Source organism: Suncus etruscus, chromosome 1 (genome assembly GCF_024139225.1).
Source record: "Suncus etruscus isolate mSunEtr1 chromosome 1, mSunEtr1.pri.cur, whole genome shotgun sequence".
NCBI classification, from domain to species: domain Eukaryota; kingdom Metazoa; phylum Chordata; class Mammalia; order Eulipotyphla; family Soricidae; genus Suncus; species Suncus etruscus.
Window position 1 is genome coordinate 96197721 of NC_064848.1, and position 16300 is coordinate 96214020.

Genomic DNA, 16300 nt, shown 5'->3' on the forward strand with positions numbered 1-16300 from the left:
CTCTAGTAGATCTTGCACCTATCTTCCAAAATGAATAAGAAAGAAATGACACTCTAACTTTTAGTTACACAGAAGAATACATGTTGAAATGGAATTTTTGAGGGGGTTGAGTTTTGGAGCCACACCTGACAGCACTCAGGAGTCACTCCTAGTTCTGCACTCAGAAATCACTCCTGGCAGGCATGGGGACCATATGGGATGCAGAGGATCAAACCTGGGTCCATCCTGGATCTATCTATGCAAAGCTATTGCTCTGTATTCAACCCTACCACTGTGCTATCATTACAGCCCTCTAAAATGGAATTATTGCTTTATTTACCATCTACATTGTTCCTGAAAAAAAGGCAAACATATTCCAATTTTAATTTATAAATTAAGCCCTCAAGCAATGGTTGTACATTAGAATTACTAGGATTATTTTTTAAGAATACAAACTTCATGTATCAACATTTAATCTATGATAAGGTCTTGGAACATACCTTAATGCCTGCAAAAAATTCTTGACTTTCGATGATTAAACTTTGTATATGTGGTTTCTCCAAGAAAAAGATGGAAGCACTACAGAATATCTATTAGTACAAACAAACAATTAATTATGAGTAAAATATGTGTATTATATTTGTGTACTTAATTTTAAATGTTAATAGGCAATGCATAACATGATAGATGAGAGAGAGAGAGAGAGAGAGAGATTGTAGTTGTTTTGGAGTTTGATATCTGACAGTGCTTAGGGCTTATTCTTGGCTCAGGGATCACTTCTGGCAGGTTTAAGGAACCATATGGGACACCAGGTTTCAAACCTGACTCAGCCATGTACAAGGCAAGTGCCCTGCCTGCTGTACTATAACTTAACTGTTATATTTTAAAACTAAAATTTGATTTGATATATGACTAAAATTACATTATAAATATTCATTATTCAAACTAAAACCTCAATTAAATCTCTGCAGTTTTATAGTTCAGAAATATTTAAAAGCAAATATTAAGTGATATAATTCATTTTCAAAAAATCTACCTTTCTTTTAGAATAAAAGAATATCACTTTAAAAAAATATCACTTTAAAACCAAAAAAATACCTAACATTGTGCATTTACTAATAATAATCACTAAATTGCTAAATGCAGATACTCATAGTTACTGTGATTACTGACTCATTCTTATTAGCAGGCTGGAACAACTGTCAAGAATAAAAAGATAAAGAAAACCAGTATTTCACGCTTTGGAACAAATACTATTTTTAGCACGTGATAAAAATAAATCCATTTTTGAAAACTAATATATTAATTAAAACCTTTATTTTTAAACCTACTCTGTCTCCAAGTCTGAGATTGATGCCATCCAGTTCCAGAAGAGAGAATGCCTGAACTGTGGTCTCTTGCTTGAGCTCCTCTTTGATTTCTTGAGAAGAAAGTCTGTGCCAAGCTATGAGAAATCCTACTGAGTAGTTTGTAGGGGGGACATCAAAAACACACCTACAGAAAAGTCTGGATCCAATCAGTTCCACCACAACCTCAGGCCTTCCAGGAGGAAGTGGGGGCATCGAGGCAGACAGCTGAGCTGGTGAGAGAAATTTGCAGGATTTGTAACTGTAGCTGGGTAACTTAAAGCATGGAAAACTCACATGTAAAGTTCAGGCAGTCTTTAACTGATAGGTTTCTATTAGGAAAAATAAATACATTTAGAAAAATAATTATTCTCTAAGATTAGCAAAAGACATTATTATTTTAACCAATAAATATTGATAGTAAAATAATAGTAAAAAATATATAATGCTTATATTAAGGCATTGTAAGTGCACACCTGAAAAGTTTAGGTGTTGAATATAAAAAAATGTCTCATTTTTAAAGCACACAAATACAATTAGGTTTTAGCAAATTATAATAATATTATAAAGATTAATGTTCTTTGACTGTAAGTTCAATATTTAGGCATCAGCAAGGGGATTTCTTCTGAGAACTCTGTTTATGGGCGATTGTCCTTTCACTGTACCTTTACCTTGTCCTCTTTGCATCATTATTCTCATAATTAAAAATAAAAAATTAATTAAAAAATTAGCATTCAAAAAAAGGGAAAAAAACATTACTACCTACATTTTCACATTGTCTTAAATGTTTCCAAAGTCTTAATTATACATTATTCTCTTGATAGGCTCAAACTAGATTAAAGGAAACAATAAATGAAGGAATTTATTTTTATACCCACAAAAAATAATAATAACATTATAAAGAATAATAGTCATAATGTAAAAAATTAAATGGCTTTTTACTTTTTTAAAACTTTATTTAAACACATGGTTGACAAAGTTGTTTTGGAAATTCAATGTTCCAAAGCCAGTCCTACCACCAGTATGACCTTCCCTCCACTACTGTCCCCATTTTCCATCTACACCCCAAAATCTGCCCCCTCAGCAGACACAAAATAATTTATTTTATGTTCCTTGTTACAACAAAATGGCTAATAAAATTATTTAAAAATACTTAAGTAAAAGAAAAATTTGTGAAAGTTTTTATATCTCCCAGTAGGTTCATTAAAATCATTATCTGAGGATGTCTATTGTTGCTAGTTAAGCCTTTTATGTTTTTGGTTTGTTTGGGGTTTTGTTTTTGTTTTTGTTTTTTTTAGTTTAGTTGGCTTCTTTAATACTCTTTCATATAATTTGGTGTGCCTCTACAGAATTTGGAGCTGTCACAAGGACATGCTCCAGGAGGTCCAGGATCTACAGAATTAGTTTTATGAGTTTCAGCTGCTTGACTTGGCTTGGCTTGCATCTTTTGAGAATAGTACTGAAGCTGTAAAGATGAGCCACTGTTTACAAGGCTGTACTGTGGGATATAAGCGTGTCTTCTGGGGCTTCCTGCATTACAGCTGCCTACCCCCAGCTCACAAATTGATGTACCTGGATTAATTTTTGTCAGCTTGGTATCTCTGCAGACATTAATCATGAAGCAGTGACATGAGGCTGGATGCATGGTTTGCATTGCGGAGCTATGTGATGTGGTATTTTGGGGAATTTGGACACCCCAGGGTTTTCAGCCTGAAGACCAGTTTACCCATAAGTTTTAGCAGTTTGGTTTGCATTTCATCCTGAGACTAGTGGTGAAAGTGTGAAGCTGGGCTGCTGCTTATGTGGTGGTGACTCTAGGATGTCTATTTTACTCTTAAATTTACTCTAACAACTCAATTCACCAATACTGTGGATTGAAAGAGCTCTTGCTCATTACAATGTTCACACTAAGTGAGATCTATTAAGTGTTAAACAAAAAAATTGTTCACTTCTATGAGGCTTAAAGTGTTTGAAAATCATAACAACATTGCAAACTACAGTGTCTAATGAGAAAAAGGAGAAAGAGAAAAAATGCTGCCATAGAGGCAGGCAGGAGGAAGGGAAGAGGAAAGGCAGGAGGGAAAATGGGGACAAGGGATCAGGACTTGTGTACTGGTGAAGGAATGGGTATTGGACACTGTATGACTAAAACTCAATCATGAACAAGTTTGTAACTGTGTATCTTGTGGTGATTCTATAAAAGACTTTATATAATAAAAATAAAATAAAATTTTGAAGGCCAGTTAGTGGTTATGAGAATAGAAGGTTAAAAGTGGTATTTATCATTAAGTCAATTGCATGGTGAAATATATAGCCAATAGATAAGTTGGTATAATTTGGGAAATCATCCCTCTAATAATAACCCCAACATGGACATAGTCCCCTGGGAAAACAGTTTAGGTCTTTTAGAATATAAGCTGGGCAAGCAAAAACTGCACCCTGGAAAGAACTGAATGAAAAAGCTTAGTATGTTCTAGATGTAGAGGACAAATAGGCAAAAATAGAATAGGAAACTGTCATGACTTTACTCTGTACTTTAAGGGTACCTGATAGTTTTCGATGGGAAATACCCCAGCCTCTACTTTTCATGTACCTACTAAATTTTAATGTGCTTACTAACTATCCTGAATGTTTTTACTAACTTAAAAAATGGCCCATGTGTGGAAACCCAGAGTAGGAGAGTGATACTGTATTGAATAAATGGCCAACCTGTGAGCTCACTGTTGACTGCCAGCAAGACCTAAAACTTGGACAATCCTTGTGTTTGTCTCCTTACGTGTTTGTCTCATTCTCTGTGATACTTCTGGATGGGTGTCCAAGGTGCCAATCTGATTGGCATAGACAATGTAGACATGCTGACTTTAATGCTGTATACCTGAACCATATTGCTATACTATACTGTTATTTTAATACATTTAATAAAGAGGTTGAGGGGTCAAAGCAGTAATACAATGGGTAGGGTGATTGTTTTGAATGTGTCCATCACAGGTTCAATCTCGGTACCATACAAGGTGCTCTGAACACTTTGAGGAATAATTCCCTGAATGAAGAGCCAGGAGTATGCCATGAGCCCCTCAAAATCAATCAAATAAATTATAGGTTAAATTTATTTCCCAAAAGTGGAAAACTATCTATGGAAATGAATATCAGGAATAAGAAATAATTCTTAATAATCACTGAAAATGAATTCATAAAAAAATTTTCCTCTATCCTCTATTTAAAGTTTTAGAGTATAGGTAAAATGACAATCTGTTATGCATATCAAAGAATATTTATTAAAATATACTTAAAGATTTCATAATTAGCTAATTATTTCTACTTAAGGTCAATTGTTTTTATTTGTCAATTCTAGTATTTGCATGTGCTCAATATATTAGGCCTATTACTTCCTTGAGTTGTTTGACTTTATATAGCAATTCTTTCCAATATTTTCCAATTTTAGAATACATGAGCTTCTGAATAGCATAACAAATAGTTTTAAATTTTATCTTATTTAAAGGAGAATGCATTTTCATTATATTTATGATAGATAATATTCAATCTTATGATGCAGAATATTTTATATTCATCACTAATACTATTTGGGATAGTATTTTATTCTTTTGAAAACTAAATGACATAATCTAATTCAATTGAAAATTAAAATTTTAAATGACAATACTCCTCAAAGCTTTGTACAAATTTAATGCAATTCCTCTAAGAATACCCATGACATTCTTCAAAGAAGTGGATCAAACACACCTGAAATTTATTTGGAACAATAAACACCCATGAATAGCTAAAGCAGCCGTTAGAAAAAAAGATGATGGGAAACATCACCTTCCCCAACTTTAAATATACTACAAAGTAAAAGTCATTAAAAGAGCATGGTATTGCAATAAACACAGACCCTCAGATCAATGGTATTCAGAGAATGTTCCCCAGACATACAACCACTTAATCTTTGATAAAGGGGCAAGAAATGCAAAATGGAGCAAGGAAAGCCTTTCCCACAAGTTGTGCTGGGACAACTGGTCAGACACATGTAAAAAAGCTAACTCAGACCTCCATCTAACACCATGCACAAAGATAAAATTCAAATGGATTAAAGACCTTAATATCAGACCCAGAATCCTAAGATATATAGAACACATAGGTATAACACTCCATAAAAAAAAAAAGAAGAAAGAAATTTAAATTAAAAAAGAAATCAGATCCTTGGGGCCTGCGAATTAATACAGAAGGTAAGGAACTTGCCTTGCTGGGTCCTACTCAGGCTCAATACATAGAATCACATCTAGTCCCCTAGAACCACCAGGAATGATTACTAAATACAGAGCCCTGAACATAGATGGGTGTGGGCCAAAAACAAGAAAAATAAAAAAATTTAAAAACAGCTGTTTAAGAACAGTAGAAAAAGAAGCTAAAAAAATCCATTTATGGGGCCAGCGAGGTGGCGCTAGAGGTAAGGTGTCTGCCTTTCAAGTGCTAGCCAAGGAAGGACCGCTGTTAGATCCCCCGGCATTCCATATGGTCCCCCCAAGCCAGGGGCAATTTCTGAGCACTTAGCCAGGAGTAACCCTGAGCATCAAATGGGTGTGGCCTGAAAAACCAAAAACCAAAAAAAAAATTCATTTACAATTGAATAGGGCATATATGAGCAAATGAGAACAAATCTTGTTTATTATTTATATCTGGTATATGAATGTGATCTAAACTGATTTTCTATGTCTTTGTCATATATTTTACCATAAAAATCATTAACTAGATTAATTATATGTCAACAAGTACTATTTCATTAAAAATTTTAGTTCACATATAGTCAAAAGGCCCTTACAAATCTACTTCTCCAAAAATAATATTAATTTCTGCCCATCCTTTTTGGTAAACATCATACATTTTATGAGACTCTATTTAAATGAGATATATTATAAAAAGAGTTCTAAATATCAATATAATCAAGAACTAAATTATGTCACAGAGCTAAAAATTACTGAAATAACCTATAAGTACATTATTAATAAATTGAATATAATACCTACGTATACAATCACCTCCAACTTCAGTTTCTTCAGGACCACATTGTAATTCTGAATCAGAAATAACTGCAAAAGGTAAAGTACATGTATTTATTCAATTGATCAAATATTTTATATATGCTTATGTATATTATACATAAAATGAGACTAATACTTTGAAGTATATTTTTATTTATGCTAAGACTTTTTTTAACTTTATTTTTTAATTGATTGATTTTGGGGCACACCCAATGTTTATTATTTAGTTTTATACTGTTCTTGAAATTGCCTGCCCCACAATCCCTTACAAGATAATAAAAGTACAACAGATTTCATGGAATAATTGTAACAAATAATTACAAATAATTGTAACAAAAATAGGCATACAAGGGCTCAGAACTATAGCACAGTCTGCCATGCATGTGGCAGACCTAAGATCGATCCCCAGTATTCCAGGTAGTCTCTCTAAGCCTGCCCAGAGTAATTTCTGAGTTCAGAGTAGGAGTAACCCCTGAGCTCCTCCCAGTTTGGCCTTTCCATAAAAATATGCATACAAGACTACTAAGAATTTATAATATGATATCTGAAATGAGGAATCAAAAACAGGAGAATTTTTGAAAAAGTTCTATAGGGATGTTCTTTTTTGTTTGCTTGGATTTGGGGCCACAACCAAATTTCCTGGCTCTGCACTCAGGAATTACTTTTAGCAATGCTTGAGGACCTTATAGAATGCTGGTATCAAACTGGGGACTGCCACATTCAAAGGAAGCCCTCTGTACTAATACCACTGTACTATTTTCGGCTCCACAGGAATGTTCTTAAACCCCTATTGTCAAGAACATATGAGCTCCTTTATTGCTCCTACAAAAAAGAAAAATAAGGTGCCTCAGAGTCCTTTCTATTTTCTTCCTAAGATTCAACAATCTTAAAAAAAAACTTCACTTTATTATTTCTAACTTTGTTTCTAGTCATTTTCTCTTACCACTCAAACTGTTTTTTCTTTTGCATTTTGATAAGAACTTTTTTAATTTTTATTTTATTGAAACAGTTGTAATCTATAGAGTCCTTCATAGTTGAACTTCAGATATACAATGAGTCAGGGCCCTTCCCACTACCAGTGTCAATTTCCCTCCACCAATGGCCCAGAATGTATCCTATATCACCACCCTTTGCCCCCCTCGCCTGCCAGTATTACAAGCCCCTTACAAGTTTAGATTGTTAAAGTGTAGATCCCTTGAGTCTATTATTGTTGACATTGGCTTGGATATTTAGTTCTGTCCTAATTTATTTCCCTACCAATGCATCCGAGACCACTTGGTCCATGACCCCCAGATTTCTTTATTCCTTTCTTCTTAGTTTTATAGAAAAATGCAGAAATATGTGGTAAAATAAAGTAACTAATGACCCAAGGTTCTATGAAAAAGGTGGGAGTCCCAATTTAAAAGATAAAAGATTTAAAAAGAAACACAATGGGCCCGGAGAGATAGCACAGGCGTTTGCCTTGCAAGCAGCTGATCCAGGACCAAAGGTGGTTGGTTCAAATACCGGTGTCCCATATGGTCCCCCGTGCCTGCCAGGAGCTATTTCTGAGCAGACAGCCAGGAGTAACCCCTGAGCACCGCCGGGTGTGGCCCAAAAAACAAAAAGAAAAAAAGAAACACAATAAAAAATTAAAAAAAAAGTCACCAGTGCAACATTCTCATCACCAATGTCCCAAGTGTCCCTCCTCCCCACCCCACACTGGCCTGTGCTCTAGATAAGCTTTCTACTTTCCTCATTTAGTCACTTTTTGTTCTGATGATTCTCAGTGCAATTATTTCTCTAATTGCACCCATCACTCTCTGTGGTGGGCTTCAAGTCATGAGCTGGACCTTCCAGCCCTCCTCTCTTTTGTCTCTAAGAATCATTGCACAAATGTCTTTTATTTTTCTCAAAACCCATAGATGAGTGAGACCATTCTGTGTCTAGCTATCTCCCTCTGACTTATTTCACTCAGCATAATAGATTCCATATACATTCATGTATAGGAAAATTTCATGACTTCATCTCTTCTGATGGCTGCATAATATTCCATTGTATATAAGTACTACAGTTTCTTTAGCCATTCATCTCTTGAGGGGCATCTAGGCTGTTTCCAGAGTCTGGCTACTGTAAACAGTGCTGCAATGAATGTAGATGTGAGGAAGGTATTTTTGTTTTGTATTTTTGTGTTCCTAGTGTATATCCCTAAGAGTGGTATAGCTGGATCGTATGGGAGCTCAACTTCCAGCTTTTGGAGGAATCGCCTTAATGCTTTCCATAAAGGTTGGACTAGACGGCATTCCCGCAGCAGTGGATAAGAGTTCCTTTCTCTCCACATGCCCGCCAGCACTGCTTGTTCTTGTTCTTTGTGATGTGTGCCAGTCTCTGTGGTGTGAGATGGTACCTCATAGTTGTTTTGATTTGCATCTCCCTGATGATTAGTGATATGGAGCATTTTTTCATGTGCCTTTTAGCCATTTGTATTTCTTTTTTGCCACCACATTGTCCCCTGATCCCTGCCAGGACTGAACATAGAGTTCTTGCAGAGCCAGGTATCACCCAAACATTAAAAAAAAGTTTTGGGCTGGAGTGACAGCACAGCAGTAGGGCATCTGCCTTCCACACAGTTGACCCAGGATGGACCCAGGTTCGATTCTTGACATCCCATATGATCCCTCGAGCCTGCCAGGAGTAACCCCTGGGCACTGCTTGGTGTGGCTCAAAAACAAAAAAAAAGAAAAGGTTTCTATTTAAATTTCAAAATGTAACTTCAAAATTCACCGTAGATAATAATAACAGTTCTGCTGAAATGACTTATTTGTATTAAAATATTCTGTTGGGAAAGTTTTGTTTTAATTTTAAAGTATTGTAGGTAAATTTTTCCTGTTAAACATCCACAGAATTTCCCATAAATATTTGGTAATATAACTTAAAATTTTGCCAAAATTAATTAAAAATTTTATGGTAGAAATTTTGTTTAGTGTGAAATATAAAAAAGACATGTTTCAAGATAGTTCATTTGACAATGTAATGAAACTGAACATCTCTCTGGTTTCTGCTTACTCTAGTAACTGAGCAGATGCTGTTGTTCTTTACCGAGCACACAGCTTCAGCCAGGTTCAGCGCACCAGCAGCTGTGTAAGAAATGTGAAGATTTACTGGCATACTCTTTCAGAAATTCCCCAAAGGAGAATTGAGAACAACATCCTGAAAATAAAATGCAGGGCTCTCCAAATGTCAGACACTGCAACTTTTCCAAGTCTTGTTATGCTCTCTCTTATTTCTTGAGGCCCAATTATCTTGGTCCTTTACACTCTTCTGAGCACACCACACTCATTGCCTATGGCTTTTCACCAATTATTGTTGCTGTCTTCAGGTTCTTACTCTCACCTTTGCCCCTGATCCTTAATTCAAAAAAGATGACTGGGGAGCAGGAAACAAAATAACCTGTAACATTTTGAATCATTATATTCAGACAATGAATTTTCTTTGATACTATAGCATCCTAAGAGAAGAATGAAAGAAGTCAGAGAACACGTAATTACCCTCAGGCCACCTTCTAGACAAGTGTCAGGAAAACAGTTTATATCTGTGTAAGGTTCTAAGATCAACAATAGCTAATGCAGCCAAAATGGAGGGAGGACATATTAACAAATGTTTTTGAGGATTTTAAGATATTGGCAAAAAAAAATCCTAAACAAATCCAGTCAATCACCAGAAATTTAGCTTAATCCAGCAATCATGGTTAACCAAGTAGCTTACTGTGGCCTACTTTGCTGAACACAACCAAGCAAATCATCCATCAAATAATGCAAGTATGCCATTACATACAAACCATGATTAGCACTTGGGTGTATTATTCATGGTTTCTTACCTTCTGCACAATATCCCATGCACCCTTGAGTGGGTTGTAGGAAGTACACAAAAAAGTTCCCACAGTTTCTCACAGATACTGGAATTTGAAAAAGACAGCAGTCTTTTGTAGAGCTAAACAGAAATTGCCACGTAGCACAAGCTGTCAGATGCTTGATCTCCCCTGGCGAAGGCAGTGTTTCTGAGTCTCTCAGGGACAGCCAGATAGGAGCCTGGGTTCCACAGTGGTTCATCTTTTGACATCAGAGAAAACAAAAATCTAAGTTCACTTTATGTTTCCACATGGTGAAGATAAATCAACTCTTCATGTTTTGTAACCTTAAAATTAAATTACTGATCAATATTAGACTAAAATTTTGAAGCAATTTAATAATCTTTTTAAAAATCTAATAACTTTTACCAATGCTAGAAAAGAAAACATAACTTTACAGAGCAGTAAATTTAATGCTATATCCCATTCAAGTTAAATACCTATATACCAAATATCACATTTTTTAAATAAACAATAAGAGTTTTGTATTAGATAAATTACTAAAATATTTCATGAATTCTGAGATGATTCTATCTAAAGTCAAATAAATTCCTCTTGGAGGTTCCTTAAAAAATGCTGCAAGCAGTATAAATATAAGAAGCTAATACATAATTCAGGAGGCATCAATAAATGGGAAGGGAAAAAAGCAGCTCAAAACAATAAAATTTGGTGATAAAATTCAAATTAAAAATGTCACTTGAAGCCAATAATAAAAGCTTTTCTGGACAGAAAATAGTATGGACTATAAAATAGGAAACTATTAAAGGCTCTATATGATGTGAATGAGACTGAGGAATGTATTAACTTTGTGACCTTGGACAAGGCAGTGTACACCCTCTGCTTTCAGAATAGGCATATTATAGTGCCCAATTTACAGTGCCATATAGAGATGTTCATAATGCAACTTTTACATACCAAAGGCTCTTTAAGATCAATATTAGTACTACAAGGGCCTCCCAGCCTTTTGGTATAGCCCTGTCAGTCCACAAGTGGCTCTGAATGAGATCCCAGTATCCCCCAACACTGCTAAACCTGAGCAGCATTGCAAACCTGGGCCCAACCTTTAAACCACTTGACCTGGTTGGTCAATTATTACAGGGAGCAACCATTGGTGGTTTCTGAGCACGTAATGGCTTACATATCTTTCACAGTAGTATTTTAGGTACATATTAACATTGAATCAGGGGAATACCCATCACCAAATATGTCCTCCACCCATCCCGGTTCCCTTTCTACAACCCATATACCCCACCATCACCCCCGGGGCTGCTAGAGTAGGTGGACCCCTCTTTGTCTGGCTTACTATTAATGACCATATATCTGTTTGGTCCTGGTACCCTCCCTTGTTTCCCCCTCTATTTAAGAGGCGGAGTTAGATAAATTGAGTTATGTGGTTTTGTTTGAAGGGAAAAAAAGCAATAGTTTGGGGTACAAAATAAGGAAAAATAAAATAAAAATGAAAATGAAAATAAAAAGAAGTCAAATACACTGAAAATGGGTGGAATCCTTCTAGAGGCTTTCAACCTCAGTTTGAGAGAGAATGTGAAAGAGGTAATTGAAACACCACAACCATACAGAAAGAAATGACAAATTAAATATCCAGTCAGCACTAGAGCAATAAAGACAAGCACCACACAATAGTCTCGGTTCTAAAATCAAATCATGCTGGAGTGCAAAAAGAAAGAGAAAGATAAGATAAAATAAAGTAAAATATAATATTGGAGGTATCAACTTCAATCTCTACACCAAAATAAAGACGTCAAAAAATCGATCAATCGATAAATAAATATGTGGAAAAATGATTGCTTTGTGTTTTTTTCCCCTTTTTCTTTTCTCCCCTGCATAGGCACAGTAACTATTGGGGATATTATAGAGGAAATTCCCTTGGCCTAGGAGATACAGGGTTTCTCCACTCCTGAAGTGTACTGTCATGGGATTAACTATAGACTCCTTGCATGATCATTTACTCTCCCCTCGGTGCTTTCGTAGTGAATAGAAGACTTCTGCTTCGTCTTGGATTGTAAAATCAAACCTCTGTATCTAGAGATCTTGGTGACTGTGAAGCTCAAGGAATGGAGCTTATGGTGAAGTCTTTCTTTATGGTTCTAGCAGTTCTGCTTCTTCAGTGTCGTTTTAATCCATCTTCTGTAGTTGGTGGTCTTGGTCATTATGTTGCTCCTAGGATGGAGACTGGAATAAAGTCTTTTGTTATGTTTCCGGAAGACCTGTTCAGTTGCGGTTGTCTCAGTCAGATCTCTGGAATTGGAGATCTTGTTTGTTGAACAGATCGTAGACCAAAAGCTAGGCTAGAGTTTTTTGTTGCTACTGTTGTTGTTGTTGTTGGTCCCTGGATGTGTACTGTCCAGTCCTGGTTGTAACATCCAGTCATCTGTATATAGCAATCTTGGCTTTTGCACAGATCAAAGGGTGACATGTTTTCTGATTTTGTCTTATCGTTGGCTGATGAGGAAGGACAACTTGCTCTCAGATCAAGTTGTTCCCATTTCCTCATTGTCAGGTTATCAATTTAGAACTGGTGCATATTGGCGTCAGAGCAGCATTATGAATGCCATGGAGGGGACTTGGTTCCTGGAGCTGTTGTGGAGAACTCTGTCGTTTCTATGTCTGGGATCCAGGAGTCAAGGCTGGACGGTCCGTGTCTAGTTCCCTAGAGTCTAAGTTGTTTCCACATGACATACATTCAGGGTGGGAGATGTCCCTGTGTTGTAAACAAGTATGAGTTCTTCTCCCTAGTAGATAAGAGCTTGATTTTACACATAAAATCTCCCCTTTGTTTAATGTCTTTGCAGGAAGAAGTGGTGCTACATTATATTGCTGGTGGATTTGGGGGTGGAGAAAGAAGAAAACAGACACCCGACAAAAACTAAGAATATATATGCTCACACATATCTAAAAAAAAAAAAGGTTTCTTAAAAAAAAGATTAAATAAAAGACGTAATTAATGGAATAAAGTGGGGTCGGGAGAGATAGCATGGAGACAAGGCGTCTGTCCTTCCTGCAGAAGGATGGTGGCTCAGATCCCAGCATCCCATATGGTCCCCCCTGCCCACCAGGGGCAATCTCCAAGCATAGAGCCAGGAGCACCCTCCGAGTACCGCCAGGAGTGACCCAAAAGAAGCAAAAACAAATCAAATCAAAAAACAAAAATGAAAACAAAACAAAACAAAAACGAACAAGAATAAAAAAGAAAAGAAAAAAGAACAAAGAAAAAGGGAGAAAGTGATACAGGAGATTACATTTAGGGAACCCTCTGCATTATTAAAATATGTGTAACAATAAGAAAAATGAATCCTTTGTTAAGACTAAGAAAAATTGAAATAAACCTACTGTTTGTAGGTTATTTCTGTGAGTACTCTGTCAGGGTTCACAGCATGGTGGATGACTAAGAAATAGCTGCTAGCTGAGTGACTTAGGAATGTCTGGTGAAAAAGTAAGTTTTTTTATAACAAAATGATGACAGATTAACTGTATTCTAGAATTCTGAAAAAAAAACCAGAGACCTGCATGGTATAACATTAACTATGAATATGAGAATGGGAACCATAGGAATGCTCCTTTCAACCTAGATATAGTTAGACTACTTCTGCTCAAACATAGGTTGTAACATTTTTCAATTCTCATACTAAGCAGGAGCACAGGTAGTTCTTCAAGAGCTTTAATACCTCAACACATTTGGTCGGCATAGCAGCAGGTCTGTCAAAGATGAGAAATCGATACCATCCAGGGACAAGTGAATGGTCACATATCAGATCCTGAATGGCTGACTGTTGGAGGTGCAATGACTCAAAATGGACATTCCGGTAAGGACTCTGCAGTAGCTGGTGTCCTCCAGGAGAACATTCTTGAACTGGAAGGGAAGGTGGAGGTGTTATATATGATTTCTTCAATATACTTACTGCTCAGACCTCATTTAAAAGAGTCTCAAACAGAAATAAGGCACCTAATCTTACATTACACATAAAAGCCATCTGAAATGTCAGGTTTTAATTGTAAGGCAGGCATAACTTAACTTGCAATTTCCCTATATAAATATGTATACATATGTATATATAAAACAAACAAATGCACAATTATTCAAATACCTCTTTTGAGTTACTAAATCTTCATGACTTTCTTTTTATTTAATTGCTGTATGCACTATTACTGGTTCCTACTGGATTGAGATTAGTTTCTTCTGACCTTCTGAAGTCACAGGCATATAAAGGGTCCTCATGACCCTGATCTGAAAATGCCTTTCTCCTTCACCTACTTTCTTCAAGAGTAACCAAGTACCCCTCAAAACCTTTTTTCTGTTGGGTCCTGAAATTCAGACCTTTTAAGCCCTTTTACTACCAATCTCATTCTTATAAAATCCTTGTCTTACTGAGGAATTATGCATTCTTCTGTGCAGGGAAGAATAAAAATTTTTCAGAACAGGCATTGGGGAATTTTGTATTGGAGGTCCCTTTTTGAAGACCAAGAAGGGGAGAAGGAATGGGGTGGTGGGATTTCTTTGAAGAAGACACCAGAAAAGACCATGAGGTGAGGGAAATTTTGGAAATTCTTTTCAGGGAAGACATTTTCAGAACAGTTTAATGGGATTTAGTTCAGTGATATTAAATATTGACAGCATATATGAGATATTGAATTAAATCAGAAGCACCTAAATTATTTTTTAAAGAAATCACTTGCTGTGGTGGCGCAAGTGATAGGGTGTTTGCCTTACATGGGCTAACCTAGGACAAACCATGGTTCAATCCCCTGGTGTCTCATATGGTCCCCCAAGCCAGGAGCGATTTCTGAGGGCATAGGCAGGAGTAACCCCTGAGCATCACCAGGTGTGGCCCAAAAACCAAAAACAAATAAACAAAAAACAAAAACAAAGAAATCGCTTGTCTTTTAAATCTTACCTATTATAATAACATGGATAAAATGGGAAGGAATTATGCTAATTGAAATAAGTCAGAAAGAGACAATTAATTACCAGATAACCACACTTATACATAAGATATAAATCAAGGTACACAAAAAAGCCAACCCTTTAGGCACTGTGCCACATCTCCAGTTTTCCACTATACCACTTATAAGGGGAAGGCACTAGAAAATAAAGGGAAGAGAAGAGGCCAAGAGATGATAGTATGAAAAGGGGTTTGGGGTTGGATGGTCCTGGTGGCCCTCAAGCACACCTAGGGTGGGCTAGGAATCCCCAATACATCATCGGAGCCCATGTTGCACCACATCTTTGGGCCCTAGTACTAAATCACAGGTCTTGTAAGCCAAAAATTACCAGGAATATCAAGTGAAACTCTGAACTCTACATGAGAAGCACCACAAAAATTAACTCAAAACATCATGTAAGGACCAAGAGTCTCCCTTTAAGTCCATGATAAGAAACTCACTAAGACAAGCCCAATCCCTAGTAAAGTGTACTTTTCCACTCCTGGTTGAAGGCAGAGAAAGAGTTAACTCAGAAATAAAACCAAAGTTGTTGCTCTCCAGGAATAAGGATCTAGGGGTTGAGTGAGCTTGGGAAAAGGCTCCATTAACAACCAAAGTTTAAATCAGAGTAACCCTTGACATCCAAGGACTGACTCAGAGTATCCCCCGACAACCAGGAATATCCCTTGAAGACCAAGGTTTGAGTCAGAGTATCCCTAGACAAACAGGGTTCAAATTAGGATATAGCTTGATGATTAAGATTTGAGTCAAGAGTATCCCTAGATAACCAAGGTTGAGCCAGTAAAATCAGTAATTAATTATGACATCTATACAATGAAATGATTGTTCTGTTAATATTCTGTTAATGCTTGTAATTTCTATATAAACTGCTTGAAGATTTGACTGAGGCTTCTTGCCAAGACTCCCCTAGTGGGATGAGACTCAGACCTTGGATAACCAAATAAACTCCCTTTTGCACCTTGCATTATCAGAGGTAGTCTTTGACTCTCAGTGCCGGGTGTCAACTCGAACCCTAACAATCAAAAGAAAAATACGGGCCCGGAGGGATAGCACAGCGGCGTTTGCCTTGCAAGCAGCCGGTCCAGGACCAAAGG

The 16300-nt window shown here is 36.5% G+C and overlaps 1 protein-coding gene across 1 annotated transcript in view; it reads right to left on the bottom strand.

The window, feature by feature from the left end:
- Window positions 1-14481, bottom strand: part of VWDE (von Willebrand factor D and EGF domains) — a 104246-nt gene extending 89765 nt beyond the window's left edge. Inside the window, exons 1-6 of the mRNA XM_049776122.1 lie at window positions 14448-14481; window positions 13931-14115; window positions 10218-10449; window positions 6347-6409; window positions 1311-1558; window positions 480-569 (exon numbers count right to left, since the gene is read on the bottom strand). Coding sequence (XP_049632079.1) covers window positions 480-569; window positions 1311-1558; window positions 6347-6409; window positions 10218-10449; window positions 13931-14115; window positions 14448-14481 — 852 coding nt within the window. The remainder of the gene's footprint in view (window positions 1-479; window positions 570-1310; window positions 1559-6346; window positions 6410-10217; window positions 10450-13930; window positions 14116-14447) is intronic.
- Between the last annotated feature and the right edge of the window lie 1819 nt (window positions 14482-16300).